Source organism: Pteropus vampyrus, unplaced genomic scaffold, assembly GCF_000151845.1.
Source record: "Pteropus vampyrus isolate Shadow unplaced genomic scaffold, Pvam_2.0 Scaffold286, whole genome shotgun sequence".
Classification (NCBI taxonomy): domain Eukaryota; kingdom Metazoa; phylum Chordata; class Mammalia; order Chiroptera; family Pteropodidae; genus Pteropus; species Pteropus vampyrus.
Genome location: NW_011889067.1, coordinates 1,517,611 through 1,532,929, shown reverse-complemented (window position 1 = coordinate 1,532,929; position 15,319 = coordinate 1,517,611). Strand labels below are relative to the sequence as shown.

Sequence of the window (15,319 nt, the reverse complement as noted above, 5' to 3'; positions counted from 1 at the left end):
TTTTAAAGAAACAGCAAAATACAAACAGCAAACTGAGAAAATAGTAGCAACTTCTGTAACAAACAGAGGAACCATTTTTTTAATATACGAAGAGCTCTTATGGGTAAATTCGATTTTAAAAACAGGAAGATCTGAACAATCAGTTCGTAAAAATGAGATTAAAATCATCAATAATATAAAACATTTCTCGAATATTCATAAAATGAAATTTTCATGAAATGCAAATTATAAAAATTGAAATAACAAATGTAGTCATTTGTGTGTGCTTCCAATAATTGCTCTATACAAACACACAATTGTTCTGTCACAGCCCATTGGGATTGTTTTTCTCTCCATTCTTATATTTCCCCCTTGGATTTCAGGGCAGTGTCTTACTTGTTGTCATACAGCATCGTCGGGATAGCCATTTCTTCAAGAGCGCCAAGAGTGGGAACACCACAATAGAGGCCAACCTCCTGCACTCACCTGCCGAACAGGTGTGCTGGGGGCGGAGTATCTGTCTGGCGCAGGTACTCCACAGAAGAGGAGAAAGATAAAAGAATGGGCGTTCCTGGCAGAAGAAGCGGGACAGAGCTTTCCCCTAGACGCAGGAATACTACGGGCAAAAACAAAGGTGTGTGAGCGAGCCAGATGCGCGTATCCGCAAGTTGGGTTAGGGGCCCCGGGCTCGGGCGAAGGAGGCTTTTCCTGTGCTGATCCGTTTCCCGCTCGGGGACTGCTTTTGGCCATCGAGGGGCCTAACAATTGCCACACAGTTCACAGCTGAAAAAGACATTCAAGTCCATCCGACTTTCACTTTTTATAGACAAATATATGGAAGCTTTAAAGAAGCGAAATGACCTGTTTCAGATCACAGCTCTGGCCAATACTGGGGTCCTGACGGCCAGTTTGCGGATTTTCCGCCTCTGGCTCTCCTGCTCTGCCCAAGTATTAACCCAAAACTCCTTCCCCAGGCCCGTAGCCCAGGGAGTCTGGGCGGACTACATCTCCCACAGTGCCTTCGGCCTTGCCTCCCCCTCCACCCCGTCTCGGGTGCAGCATTCGCCAATCAGAAAGCAGAGTTTCCAGGGGCCGTTCTCGGTAGCCAATGAGTGCGGCGGGGGGCGGGCCCATCCCGTCCATTGTTCTCGGTGCCCCTCCGGCCGGAGCTGTCGTGAATCGAGAGGGGCCGTGCAGTGCCCGGGGCGCTTTGCACGCGGAGCCGCCGCCGGAGCAGGATCTGGTCTCCGGAGAGGTGAGCCCAGAAAGGCAGGCCTAGCGCCGTGCGGCCCAGGGGAGTAGCCCGAGGCAGAGAGTAACGGGCCTGGAGCCAGTGCTGGCAGCCTGCTGGGGGAGGGGCGCTGGGGGCGCTGTCCGCGGCCCGAGGCCCGGGGAGGGGATCCTGGTTAACGCGCGGGTCCGCTTAGCTAACTCACTCGGGCTTTTCTCCCAACGGAGAGCTCCTTGCACATTCAGCCGGGGACGCAGGGTTTGGACTGGAAGCACACTGGACGACATCCTGCGGAGCTCATTTTACAGATGGGGAAACTGAGCTCAGAGAGGGCGTGTCATGCCCCAGGTCACAGCGAATTAGCTTTACTAGGAACAGTTTTCCCGAGCTCCCAATAGTTCTGTTATCCCTGAGTTTCTTCTGGTCACTGTAAATACACACTGGGAGCTTCGGTTTTCCTACTAACATTTCTGTTTTGTTCTTTTAAAAAGTTTTTCCTTCGTCTTCCCTTTTTTTGGGGGAGGGGGAGTCGTTATCTGAGTATGATGTAGTAATGATTTTTTAAAATATTTTTTCATTTTTATAGTCTTTAAATAATTTGTCACTTCACTGCTCTCAACATCTTGCAGAATCTCCATCCAGGGTTTTTTTTTTTTCCCTGTGTATATTGTTCATTTTTAAAGGGAATTGGGTTCATATTGTTTCTATGGTTTTAATGCCTTGCTGGTTTTGCTTGTATCCATAATTATAATATTATGAGGATTATCTCAAATGATTAACGATTAATAATCTTTGTCAGCATAATTTAGAAAATGTTTTAAAATACAGCAGTGTGCACAGATCTTAAATTTCATATGTATACTCTTGTGCAACCATTGTCAAATCAATATATAGAACATTTCCAGCACCCTACAGGCTCCTCTGAGTTCCTTCTCAGTCATTACCCCCCAAAGGTAGTCATTATTACTCCAATGTAGTTTTTAATATTTTACTGTATGGATGTGCCATAATTTATTAACAGTTCCCCTGCTGCTGGATTTTTAATGTGTCCGGTTTTTTTTTGTTTTTTTTTTTTTTTGCAATTAGAATGCTATGGTTGTGTGACCTTACAAATAAATTTCTCTTTGCAAAGATGGTTATTTTTAAAGATAAATTCCTGAGGGGGCCAAGGCTGGATTGAAGAGTATGAACATTTTAAAACATCATACTTTAAAATATAGTAATAATGCAGTTGAGATATTGCCTTGTTTCCACTGAGGCACAAAGCTTCTTGACATCTGATCCATTGCTAATCTTTAAGATGTTCCCGCAAGATAAGAAGGATAGGTGTTATTATCTCTGCTTATTAGGTGATCAGTGAGGTTGGGTGACTGATTTGTAAGGTCAAGGTCACTCACTCTGCAGCAAGTGTGAACTGAGTTAGGGCAAGATAACTCAGTCCCGGGTTCTTCTTGCAAAAGCTCTTTGAATTTCTTATGCTCCTGCGTTGGTCTTTTGGAAAGAAAAGTGCTGTATATTTTGTTTCTGATTCTTCTTAACTTCTCTTGCCATAGAGAGATACAGGTTTTCAGGAATAAGCCATTTTTCCTTTAAGAGAGACAGGAAACTTGTGTTGATTTGCAGATAGATATAAAAATTACTTGGTAGCCTGACCCGGGCTGCTGTAAATTTGATCATTTTAGGATAGTTTCCTTATTGATTCTGGTTCTCTTCCTTTCTCATTTCTCAGCTGGGCTACTTGTTGAAATTTGAGTAGGGAGGTGTCTTCTCAGAGAGCCTGACTGGAGAAGACTCAAGTTAAAGGCTAGAAGCCTGGGGTGACTGTTCCAAGAACGTGGGTGATGGCTGCGGAGGTGCCAAGAGTAACCACTCCTCTGAGCCCCTTAGTCCAGGTGCCTCAAGAAGAAGAAGAAAAAGAGGAGGAGGTCACCACCATGATCCTGGAGGATGACTCTTGGGTACAAGAAGCTGTGCTGCAGGAGGATGGCCCTGAATCCGAGCCCTTTCCTCAGAGTGCTGGCAAGGGCAGCCCCCACGAGGAGGCAGCTGGAGGGCCACAGGGGGCACTCGGCCGCCTTCGAGAGCTTTGTCGGCGCTGGCTGAGGCCAGAGGTGCACACCAAGGAGCAAATGCTGACCATGCTGCCAAGAGAAATTCAGGCTTGGCTGCAAGAGCATCGGCCAGAAAGCAGCGAGGAGGCTGCGGCCCTGGTGGAAGACTTGACCCAGACCCTTCGGGACAGTGGTGAGATGCTGAACCTCACGGGAGAGGGTGGGAGCACCCCTTCGAGTTGGAGGAGGAGAAGGTGGTATCCGGGACAGAGTTGGGGACAGCCCCATCCCTCTACGCTCTCTGCAGGCAATCAGCACATTATCACCTTTTTTAATGCCCTTGTGTGCAGTGAGACTTCCAGAATTTCAGTATAGGAGATGGCTTAGAGGAGCACTCTCGGAGCTGCATGTGCTTAGCAAGCATGGTTTTTACTTCTGTGGTTGGGAAGCTTAATGGAGGGCTGGGGGAAGACCCTATAACCACCCTCCCCCCTTGGCTGGGTTGTGCAATAAACACCTAAACATCCGGCAGTTAGAAAAACCAAATCTTATTTTTAAAAAGTGATTATTTTTATGAAACCAAGATGAATGACAAGTAAACTAGCTAATAACTAAGGACTTTCTGTGGTATAAAGTCACGCTGGGCTCTTAAAAGAGGAATTACAAACTTGAGTTCTTTGCAATGGCTAATGTATTTGTCCTGTGTTACTAATACGCTGTGGGACCCAGGTATACCGTTTAACTGCTCTGCCTCCATCCTGCTCTTCACTTGTAAACTGGACTCCCTTGATCACCACATATTTAATTATGATCTACCTGTGCCCCTAGGACTGTTTCAGGGCCGTGGAAAATGCCTGCCTGTGTGCCGATGAGAACTGCAGGAGAGGAGAGGTCAGGGAAGGCTTTATGGAGGTTGAGGCACTTGAGCAGATGTTGCAGGCTGGGGTAGAATTTGGAAAGGTACAGGGCAGGCAGAAGGGGTGGCATCTGAGAGGAGCTGTGCTAAGCAGAGGCTTGGAAAGGTGGCCCAGCGTGGCACAGTTCAGGTGACAGTAAGAAAGGCTGGCGGATTGGAGTAGAAAGTGTGTTTTTAGGAAGTGGGAGGAAGCAGAGTTTGGGGGGAGGCTTGGACTGACATTGGCCTCAGCAGGTTCTTAAACTAGGGCCCGAGGGGCATGGGAGGAAGCTGAGTTTGGCAACAGGATGTAGGTTTGATTACAGTGAGGAGAAGCTAGAGGCAGGAGAGCAGCCAGGAAGCCACTTAGACATCGGGTGTGCAGTGATAGGGGTTGGGCCAAGGTGGGGACAGTAGAGGAAGGAGAGGAGATTGGACACGTGACAAAGGATTCAGTAATGATGACTAACATTTATGCATCCCTTTCTGTGGGCCAGGCAGTGTGCCTAGCATCTAATACGCAAAATTCCCAGAAACTCTACCACCTTGAGAGCGAGCGAGAGCAGTTCAGTGACTCCCTTAAGGTCGCGCAGCTAGTATGACGCTGAACTGGGCCAAGATTCGAACTCCTGGGTCTGAGGACAGCACCCATGTTCTCACGCATGTCATCTCATCTGTGATGGATGCAAAGTGATAGTTCCCAGTGGGCTGTTGGAAGGAAGGGATGCAGACGAGGACCGAGACAGAGGGGACTAAGTCAGAAGCATCTAGTCTGAAGGATTCAGAACACTGGGAAGAGAATCAAGGAAAGGAAAGGGCCAAGGTTGTGATGACCTGCAGAGACTTGGGAGATGTGAGGAAGGCCGTCCTGTGGACAAAAGGACTGCCACTGAAGGCCTCCTGTGAGCCCTGCCCTGCGCCGGGCACCTTACCTGCCCCTCTCACTAACAATCCTGTGAGGTGGGCAGGACTGTCATTTTACAGGCGAGGACACGGACGTGCAGCAAGATCAGCCCTTACTCGAGGCCACAGTTGTTAAGAGGTGGAGCCAGGAGTCAAACTCCAGTCTGCTCGCTTCCACGTTGTGTGTGGTAGATCCTAGGTTTTATCTGAAGCAAAGCATCTGATTTTCTTTGGCCTTGGAAAATAACTGTTAATTTTACTCTTCCTATTTAAACAAATACAAAATCCTATTTAAACACTTGGTTCACCTGCCTCCTGATGGAAGGGACAAGTGTAATGAACGTTAGGGTCTTCAGTTGGATGCTGCCAAGAGGCCAGACAGGCTGGGGGCTAAGGAGAGGCTATGGGGGTTGTTATTTGGTTGAGGAAATCACAAGGCAGAGGGTCAGAGCTCAGCAGGTGTCTCAGGTGATCACAGGTACCCACTGCAACAGCCCTCCCAACCTGGCTTGCTGCGGGGGCTTCGTGCCTTCATCTCTCTTGGGACATCCAGCACGGGTTTGTCAGTCTCCTGACTTCTGACTTGGAGGTCATCTTTGTTGGTCTTTAACAAATGTCCCTGCAGTTATTGTCATCCCTTCTCAAATATTTACGCAGCATGAGACCACCTGACCGCTATTCTGTTTGACCAGCTTGTGACATTTGGACACATTTACTCAGCACGGTGGTTTAATATTTGACTAGCAGGTACCTCTAGGTGCTCATAGTTAAAGTGTCTTATCATTCTGATTAAAATTGGACCTCTGTTAATAGGTTAAGGGATAAGCTCCTCTCTCGCTATGTTAACCAAGGACATTTTAGTCCCCAGCCCTAATTCAGGCTCTTGGTGTTTCACCTGAACTCTCGCAGCAGCCTCCAAAGGGACCCTGCCTCCAGCCTCCTTCCCTTCCACTGCAGCGGCTCCACTCCTACCTGAGTGATCGGGCACTCTCCTGCTTCAAAGTCTCTGAGTTCCCCAGTGTCTCCAAATCAAGTGTGACCTCGTCCTTCCTCTTGGAGCCCCTGGCCCTATGGGACCGGACTCAGATGGCCCTGAGCAGGCCTCTCTTGCTGTAGCCCCTGCCCCATTCAGACCTGGTCTTGCTGTTTCTTGAACATACCTGAGCTTTCTAGCATTCATCTGTAAAGCCCCTCCCACCTGATTCATCCTGAATTTTGACTTGGAATGGCTTTGTCCTGTTCCTGTGTGATAACATCCTGGTCGTCCTTGGAGACCCACTCACTCCATAAAGCTGTCCTTACTTCCAGGCCCTCTTCCCTGTCCCCGGTTCCACCCAGCTGGGGTCATCTCCGATCACCTCTGATAGGAGTCTTCGCTCCAGAGCATTTGGATTCTTCTTCTCTTGGCTTTTTATCATAGTCCATCTTGTTTGTTACCTATTTCTGTGAATACTTGTTTTATTTCTTCCAGGGACCTATAAAATCCCAGAAGGCAAAGAACCTTTGTTTTCTTTTCTTTCGTTCTTCTTCATCTGTACTACAGAGAAATGGAGACTGTCAGCTTCAAACCTACTCTTTTCCAACAGGTGAGCCCAAGAGTCACACCTGACCTCTCCAGCCATCCCCGGCATCATCAGGCTTTCTGTGGGCACAGGCAACAGCTTACCTATCTGGAGCCTGCTGCCCCGGCAATATGCTCCCTTAACAACAAACGAACACATAACATTCATCTTTCTTAACAAGAAGGGGAGTGGAAGGTGTTGGACAGTTGTAAAGATGTATGTCTTTCTAAAGCTACAATTCTCAGCTTCAAAACAAAATCACTTTGAATCCACTTAAGTATTTGAAACCTATACCATACAGAACTGTTAGAGAGATGTAATGTTATAACTGTAAAATGTTTGGCCGTCATTCATTTAAACTCATAACAGAACTCATTTCTGTTTTTATCAGCAGTTAGTCTTTCAAGCACCCGGAGCTCAGGTGGAACAATGTTCCCCGTCACTCAGGTCTGATCAGGTTCCCAGTAGGCTTTTCAGGGCAGCGTTTCGATGGGAGAGCCTGACCTGGACAGAAGCTGTGTGGAATCACTTCTGTATTTTAGACCAATGCCTCTGACCATAGTGTTGAGATGCAGCGGTTTGTCACAATCAGGTGGGAGGGGCTTTACGAGAACCTTGAACCTAACCCACACTAAAGTGCCACAGTTAGTGACCAGTTTCATTGTTCTAAGCAAGCTACAGTAAATTCAAGTTTATCTCCATATTGACATCAGTTTTCCTCACACTCGTTCTGATATGCTTTCTAGCACTGGAGAGAAAGAGGAGCCCAATGGCTAGGCAGGGGAACACACAGCCCTGTGAATAGCCACAGGAATGTGCTGTGCACACGAGTCGAGAGTATGTGTCAAGGGCAGGAAAATACAAGAACCACTGGTTTAGACCGAGCTATGGTTGTGGCTTTTATCTTCTGACCCATGAGGGAAGAGGTCCTGTGGCAATTCAAGAACCGTTCAACGAGTGGCATTTGGACAGTGGTCTAGCCATTTTGAAAAAAACTAAAATTAGACCCCTACTTCATAAATTACACAGAAAGAGATCCCTACTTCTCAAGTTACACAAGATAAATTTAACCTTACAAGTTAGGGAAATACTCATTAAATCAAGAAACTATTCTTTTGCCTATTAGACCATCAGAAATTCAATAGTACTTCTAAGAATCTTCTTGTCTTGGCTATTGTACACAATGCTGCAGTGAATATGGGGGTGCAGATACCTATTTGAGATAGTGATTTTCTTTCCTTAGGAAACAGTATACACCCAGAAGATGGACTACTGAGTCACATGGTAATTCTATTTTTATTTTTTGAGCAACTTCCATACTGTTTTCCATAGTTAAAGACGTTTATACTTCAGTTACATGATTTGTCAATTTTAAATGATATCCTTCGAGGTCCCAGGTATTAAGGCAATCAGTGAGTATATCCTATACTCCATCTTCTTCCCCCAACCCCAGTTTTCATTAGAGTGTCATTTCTATATCACCCGTATAACATTTACATTCCCTTGTCACTCTAACCGCCGTGGTGGTTTTAGACTTCGTTCTAAAATAACAAATGCATTGTTTTCATCTCTAATCTCTGCTCTAGAGTTCCCTTTACCTCTTGGTTTACTGAAATTCATTTATTAGTTTCCTCCAGAAGGGCTCATATGAACAGTATTCCATGAAATTGTGTATATCCAAAGCTGTTTGTCTCTAAACTTTATACTTGTAGTACAGGTTTTTGTTTGTTTGTTTGTTTTTCTGTTCAGTCCCTTTAATCAGTGGAATCCTGAGATTTGTATTAAAAACTTACTGGAAGTTATGAGTTTTTCAATAGCACTTTTTTTCAATTGCATTGAATATTATTTTGAAGGACATTTTTGTTGAACATAAAATCCTTGGCATACATTTTCTTTTCTTGCGTACCTTGTAGCTGCTGCTGCACTACCTACTGGCACCGAGTGTTACTGTCGAGAAATCTGAGACCAGTTGGTTTCCTTCCTCCAAATAAGTGATTTGATCTTTTTGCATTGTTGTCCAGTCTCGTTATTAACCATTCTCGGTTAGTTTTCCTTGGTATACAGTGTACTTTTCAAGGGTTCTTATACCTTTATAGATTGTACTTGAAGTATTGGTTCCTTTGGTTTAGTTTTTCCATGTCTGTTTTCCTTTGTGTTTCTTCACATCCGTCTTCATTTCTCTGGATTTCTCCCCCTCTTTTCCTGAGTTCTGCCAGTTCACGTTTCATCTTTCTGTTGTCTCGCTCTTTCTTAACTTCTGCTTTGTGATCTTCCTTTGCAGAGATGGTGGCTTCATTTAACTAATAATTCTCATGCTTAACGCGTGAGAGTCAAAGGCTCTTTCCTCACGTGGCTCATCTGTGTGATTCTGGTCGTAGCCTCGCCCCCTTTGCTTCTCTGAACCAAGGAAGTCAGTCCTGCTCACCCCAGTCTTTAAGTGCACTGTCGAACTTGAGGGTGCGTTCCTTACCTTCAGGAAGTGATGTTCTGCCTGAGCTTTTTGAGGTCTGCTTCCCCTGAGTACCATCCTCCTCCCACATGCTATTTTCCATGCTTGTTCACCCACTTCCTCCCTCACTGGCTTCTGTCCAGTGTCTGCTGTTTTTGGAAGCCCTTACATGTATTGGTGTCTGCAAATTAATCCTCTTCCTAATCTCACTAAAACGAAGTTTGAGTTTGTTTTCCCTGTTGCGTCTGAGCTCATTCCAGAACATACCAGTTCTGATCTTAAGGCAGTGACACCCTTATTAGCTAATGTTCCTATTCAGAAGAAAATGGTTACTAGAGTTATCAAAAAAATATTTTTGGTCGTGTTAGCTTGCAAAAAATAAATTAGGGCCTCAGCCTACAGCACCTTTTAGGAGAGTTATGATAGCAGAGCTCTGTGCTAGAAACTTGCAAAACATTGTTGCAGGAAGTTGAAGCACAGACCTACTAACCCTGGCCAAGCGGAAGCCTGCATTAGGTCCCTCATACTGACATCCATCCCCTGGAGATCTAGGGGAGGGGGCTGGAGGGCGATTATATGAGCTCACAGATTACCAGCAGCATATATGCTAGTGTGAGCAAGAAATGCAATTACATGCCTATTTTGCAAGTTTAAATACACTTATAGGCATAGGTGGAACTCAGGTTCTGCCTGAAAGATACATGTCAAATTTTACCATGCACATAAGTGGAAATTTACATTGTTATAGAAACTAATAATCACCGAATTGAGCATTTAACTGTAATAAGCTTTAATAATGGAAATGTCAACCGGACTTTGTGTAATTATTTTGCTAACTGCCTGCCCTGTTATGGATGGATCTGCTTTCTCAGGGGGTCTTATTTGAGGGCTTAGGAATAATTTTCTTATCATTTTTATCAATAAATCATTGACTTATTTCTGTATACGCTACAGAATTCTGAAAAAAAGAACTGAAAGTGCTTTATAGAAATAATGTACAAGGAAATGATAGTAGAAAAGAAAATAATGGGAGGGAAAAAATGAAATGAAAGAATACAAATAGCATGCTGTGAAAACATCCAGTGTTCTTACTCTGAGCTTTTGGCCCCGAGCTTCCCAGCAGGCAAGGCAAAATTGAGCCACACTCAGAGGCGTGAGGCAGTCACAAATTGGTTGCTCAGAAGAGCAGCTTTTTGGTATTTTGGTCAGAGCAAAATGTCCTCCTTAGGCTCCTCAAGTGGACATGGTGGGGTATAAACAATGCCATCAACAACTTCCTAGCAGTGTTAATGTTCTTGACAGCCATTAATTTCTAATGATTCTCCTTAGAGTGTTCGTCACTGTCAGCCGGAGCCATTAAAATAACACACAGTTCAATGAACATAGTTTGCTGGGGTCAGAACAATGTGGTCCAGGCTCACAGCTCTCTGCTGCTCTGGCCTAATCCTGAGACAGATTTATTAAAGTCTCTAATCTAAGGAAGGGGGTGTATATTCATTCTTCCAGCAGTCTTCTTCAGGGATTTCTTTTGCCCAAGTGTTTGATAAGCATTGGGCAGTAGAGGGTTTGACAGGGTTCTGGAAATAAAGATTCTAGGAAGGTAGACATTTTGTATTAGCAATGCGAGGTCTACCTGTAGGCTCTCACTGCAGATAAAATTGAGGGCTTTTTGAACTGCCCACTTGCTAGTTTCCAGTCATCTCGATAGACAGCTAGAGTCCTTGTTGCAGGGGTGCTGTCCTCTTGTCTGTGTCTTATTTACATGCCAGCTAATAAGATAAACACCAGACATATTTTAGTGCACAAGATTATTATTATATAAGCTCCTTTTGAAAGGAGAACTTTAGAGAAATTTCTGTGATAGCAATAAAAAACTCATTCATGTATCGAATTGAAGTGAGCACCTACTAAGCATCATGGGTGAGCTTTGGGGGTTATCATATACCCTGTAGCATTCCCTCGATTGGGATTTTCAAATTTTAACTTGCCCTCATTTCTAAATGAAGAAACAAGTGGAGACATAGAACCTACAGTTTTAAGACTTAGAAATTCTGGGTGATTACCAGAAAGGTTGAGGCCTGGCAACTAGATAACTGGTTAAAAAGAAGTAAACCTGGTTTTAAAAAAATTTTAAGGATTCTTTAGCCTCTTTATTTTCACTAGATGTTGAATTTTTTAGGATTTCCCTTTTGGTTTCCTTTTCTCATAATTACAAGGAATTGAGTCTAAAGTGTACGTCTTTCTTCATTATTTCAGATTTTGAGATCCAGAGTGAAAATGGGGAGAACTTTAATCAAGACATATTTGAGGAGGTGGTGTCACATGAGATCTTCTCAGAAATGCCTGAAGGGGAAGGCGTTCAGCAGTCTGATTGGGAAAGTGACTTTGAGAGGGACTGTGGCTCCAGGGGTCCCCAGAGAAATGGCCCAGGTGAGGACCATGGAGAGGTGCCATCCCAGGGCAAGGAGGTTGGACAGCTCATAGGCCTTCAGGGCACCTACCTGGGTGAGAAGCCCTATGAATGTCCCCAGTGTGGGAAAACCTTCAGCCGGAAATCCCACCTAATCACCCACGAGCGGACCCACACGGGAGAAAAATACTACAAATGCGATGAATGTGGGAAGAGCTTTAGTGATGGTTCAAACTTTAGTAGACACCAAACGACTCACACCGGAGAGAAACCTTACAAATGCAGGGATTGTGGGAAAAGCTTTAGCCGGAGCGCAAACCTCATAACCCACCAGAGGATCCACACGGGTGAGAAACCCTTTCAGTGTGCCGAGTGTGGCAAGAGTTTCAGCAGGAGCCCCAATCTCATCGCTCACCAGCGCACCCACACAGGGGAGAAACCGTACTCGTGCCCCGAGTGTGGCAAGAGCTTCGGCAACCGGTCCAGCCTTAATACGCATCAGGGAATCCACACCGGAGAGAAGCCCTACGAATGTAAAGAATGTGGTGAAAGCTTTAGCTACAACTCCAACCTGATCCGACACCAGAGGATCCACACCGGGGAGAAACCGTACAAGTGTCCCGACTGTGGCCAGAGGTTCAGTCAGAGCTCCGCCCTCATCACCCACCGGAGGACTCACACGGGAGAGAAGCCCTACCAGTGCGGTGAGTGTGGGAAAAGCTTCAGCCGTAGCTCCAACCTGGCCACGCACCGCAGGACCCACCTGGTGGAGAAGCCCTACAAGTGCGGTGAGTGCGGGAAGGGCTTCAGCCAGAGCTCCAGCCTGATCGCGCACCAGGGGACGCACACAGGCGAGAAACCCTACGAGTGCCTGACGTGCGGGGAGAGCTTCAGCTGGAGCTCCAACCTCATCAAGCACCAGCGGATACACACAGGGGAGAAGCCCTACAAGTGCGGCGAGTGCGGGAAGGGCTTCAGCCAGCGCTCCCAGCTGGTGGTGCACCAGCGGACGCACACGGGCGAGAAGCCCTACGAGTGCCTCATGTGCGGCAAGAGCTTCAGCCGGGGCTCCATCCTGGTCATGCACCAGAGGGCCCACTTGGGGGACAAGCCCTACCGGTGCCCAGAATGTGGGAAGGGCTTTAGCTGGAATTCAGTTCTCATTATACACCAGCGAATCCACACGGGGGAGAAGCCCTACAAGTGCCCCGAGTGTGGCAAAGGCTTCAGCAACAGCTCCAATTTCATTACACATCAGAGAACCCACATGAAAGAGAAACTTTACTGACATGGCGAAGAGGGAAAGTGAGGGGACTGGCCCAGGAGAGGGAGCTGTCACATTGCCCCCGAGTGGGGGTATCTCATTAGAAGACCCGTTCTTGGTCTTTGGAGATTTTTGCCAGAATCTTACCCCTGCTCATCCTCATTCCTAGGGTCCCATCATCTTTGTGGTCGGAGTCAAACCCAAAGAACAGAGTGTAGGAATGGAAGGTCGGAAAGTTGGGTCTTTTTCATGGCTTGACTGGCTCCCTCTCTCCTGATCCTCTGTGCCTCAGTTTCCTCTTTGGTAGAATAGGGGGAGTGTTTTTTTTCCGTGTGGAACAGAAGACAGCATGGCCCATAGCCCGGCTGAGTCCCCGGAGAAATAGCAGAAATCGGTTGGTGCCGCCTGGTTGTTGTGCTGCCATTTCGTTGGGCTAAGGTGCCTTCACCCTGAGCTGCTAGCAGTCCAGGCCCCCTGCTCATGTCAGACTGGCTCTTCCTGGCTCTGTGTCCTGGGCTTTGATTTCAAATCAGGGTGGAGAGACTTCTCCAATTCCTATAGAGAAAAGATAAAGTCCTTTTCTCTCTAGGAAGTGTCAGGAACACCAAAACACAAGGGAGTGTGTCCTGGAACCAGTGTCTCCTTAGCCTTTCCATTGATAAGAGTTGAACAGGGCCTTCCAGGAAAGCTGTTAACTGGGGAGATTTACATGTTTGCTTTTATCTCTGCTATTGTCCTGTGGTAAGTCGGCTGCCAGGGGGAATGCACTAGCTCTTATGGCAAATCGTAGGGGTTTTTTTTTGTTTGTTTTTGTCTTTTTGAGTGTGAAGGTGGAGACCCCGCCAGCTGCCTATCCCTGGTGGGTGGTCATTTCTCTTTCATCAGAGGTGAAGCATTCCTGCACTCTGCAGGATGGGCTTGTGTCTACCCCACAGACACGTAGCCCCATAAGCATCACTCTATGCACTTGTCATTTCCTTGTTCTTCTGTTTATTTTATACATGAAGAGCTAGAATTCGACCCAATAGCTTTTGTATACTAAGAATGCTATTTTTAAGAAAGAGCTGGTTTTGAGGACAGGTCATCTGTCCCCTGGAGAGATCTGGGCTTGAATCAGGAATTGTCCTACAGAGACTGCCCTTGATTTTAGGGTACTACCCGGGCTTTGTTCTCGGGCCCTTGAGCCTTCAGACAGCAAAGACGGGCATCACAACAGGCGAAGGGGGTTGTTATGAGAAGAGCAGATGAGAGGTGTTTCTGGGAAATGTGGAACCGCCTCCTACACATGGCTCAGGATGGATGCTCAGTGCTGCCTAATAAAGTAGAGTCCCATTCTTTTCCTGAGTTTGTCTTAATGTGTGTTAAAAACCTGAACTTGACTGTCAGTTAGCAAACTCACACCTCACTCCCCCACCCACCCACCTCCTGCCTCAGGCTGAAAGTGGTCCAAGATCTTCAGGGAGTAAAAGTCAATAACTTCCAAGAGCACACATTTGGGTGAACCTAGACCTGTGTGCTTGGCCAGTACACACTCCTTTCCATTCTCCTTTGCCAACTCTACATCCAGTCTGTCAGCCAATACTTGGAGCAGCAGCTTTAACTAGGGAGCCAGATGGTGTCCTGAGGAGGCCATCGGGAGTCATCTCTATCCAGAATCAACTAAATTAGGCATGAGGAGGTGGTTTCCAGCCTCAGCAGTGACAGTTGTTAAACCAAACCACGTAGGCTGTGAAACCCCCATCCTTAATGCCATCACTGCTGGGTGCTAGGGGAAGGTTGTGAACAGGAAGTCCCATGACCTGTCTGTCTTCATCAGGTTTCACTAGAAGAAAGATTCTCATCTGTCTGGGAAGATATAGAGCTTTCCTGCCTGTAAGGGAGAATGAATAGGATGGTTTCTCAGGTGACATTAAGTTCTGAAATTTGGGTTAAAGAAGATTATGGATCTCTAAGTCTCAATTTGAGAAAAGAGTTGATACTAACCTTTTTGAAACTTTCTAATTCACTTTCCTTTTTCACTCCTCCCTACCTGGTAGAAACAAAATATCCTGGAAAAATGGAAACAAGATTAGCTGGAATTGCAGCATTAGGCTGGAATCAAGTGGGAAAAATGACAGATTGTGGTTCTAGGCGAGTGAACAGTCCATCACTGCCTGTCCTTCTTCCTCCTAGAGTGCGTCTGCAGAGGCAAGGAGGGGTCAGTGTACAGCGGCCTTCGTGTGGCTCTGTGTTAGATGGAAAGGCATGGCCTTCCCCTAAAAAACAAGAAGCTCCCGTCCTTTTGGCAGATCTAATCCTGCCACATCTCTGGTCGCAACTCAATTACACCTAGTCTCTGTAACAAAGGCTTAGATGTACATGTATTTAGGGACTGAGTTTTTGTCACTAATTTGTTTCTAAGTTCATGGGAATGGCCATGGGACAATTAAAAACATATGTTAAATGCCAAGCAAAACAAACAAACAAAAAGGCAACTGTTACACCCTCAGTTTGGCCCACAGATATACCTCAGCAAGCCTTGTGTGTGACTTGGGTCACTTCCCTCTCCCAGTCCCCACAAAGGCTACCTTGTACC

General features: G+C 46.2%; 1 protein-coding gene across 3 annotated transcripts; it reads left to right on the top strand.

The window, feature by feature from the left end:
• Positions 1–322: 322 nt before the first annotated feature.
• ZSCAN2 (zinc finger and SCAN domain containing 2) lies at positions 323–14,088 on the top strand. 3 transcript variants are annotated; one of them, XM_023520997.1, is made up of 4 exons: positions 1,107–1,234; positions 2,940–3,454; positions 6,531–6,645; positions 11,327–11,444. In XM_023520997.1, exons 2-4 carry the CDS (start codon positions 3,052–3,054, stop codon positions 11,331–11,333), a joined length of 525 nt encoding a protein of 174 aa, XP_023376765.1. In that variant the 5' UTR covers positions 1,107–1,234; positions 2,940–3,051; the 3' UTR covers positions 11,334–11,444. The 3 variants fall into 3 exon arrangements, with proteins under 3 accessions (XP_023376764.1, XP_023376765.1, XP_011374434.1); XM_011376132.2 differs by lacking the exon at positions 6,531–6,645 and having other exon boundaries at positions 11,327–12,934; XM_023520996.1 differs by lacking the exons at positions 2,940–3,454; positions 6,531–6,645 and having other exon boundaries at positions 323–1,234; positions 11,327–14,088.
• The last annotated feature ends 1,231 nt before the right edge of the window (positions 14,089–15,319 follow it).

What these genes read in the sequence shown, in the direction of transcription:
- ZSCAN2 (XM_023520996.1), top strand. Translation starts at nt 814, where the DNA reads ATGGAAGCTTTAAAGAAGCGAAATGACCTGTTTCAGATCACAGCTCTG. An exon ending in AGGATCTGGTCTCCGGAGAG is followed by an intron (nt 1,235 to 11,326) that starts GTGAGCCCAGAA and finishes TCATTATTTCAG; the next exon opens with ATTTTGAGATCCAGAGTGAA.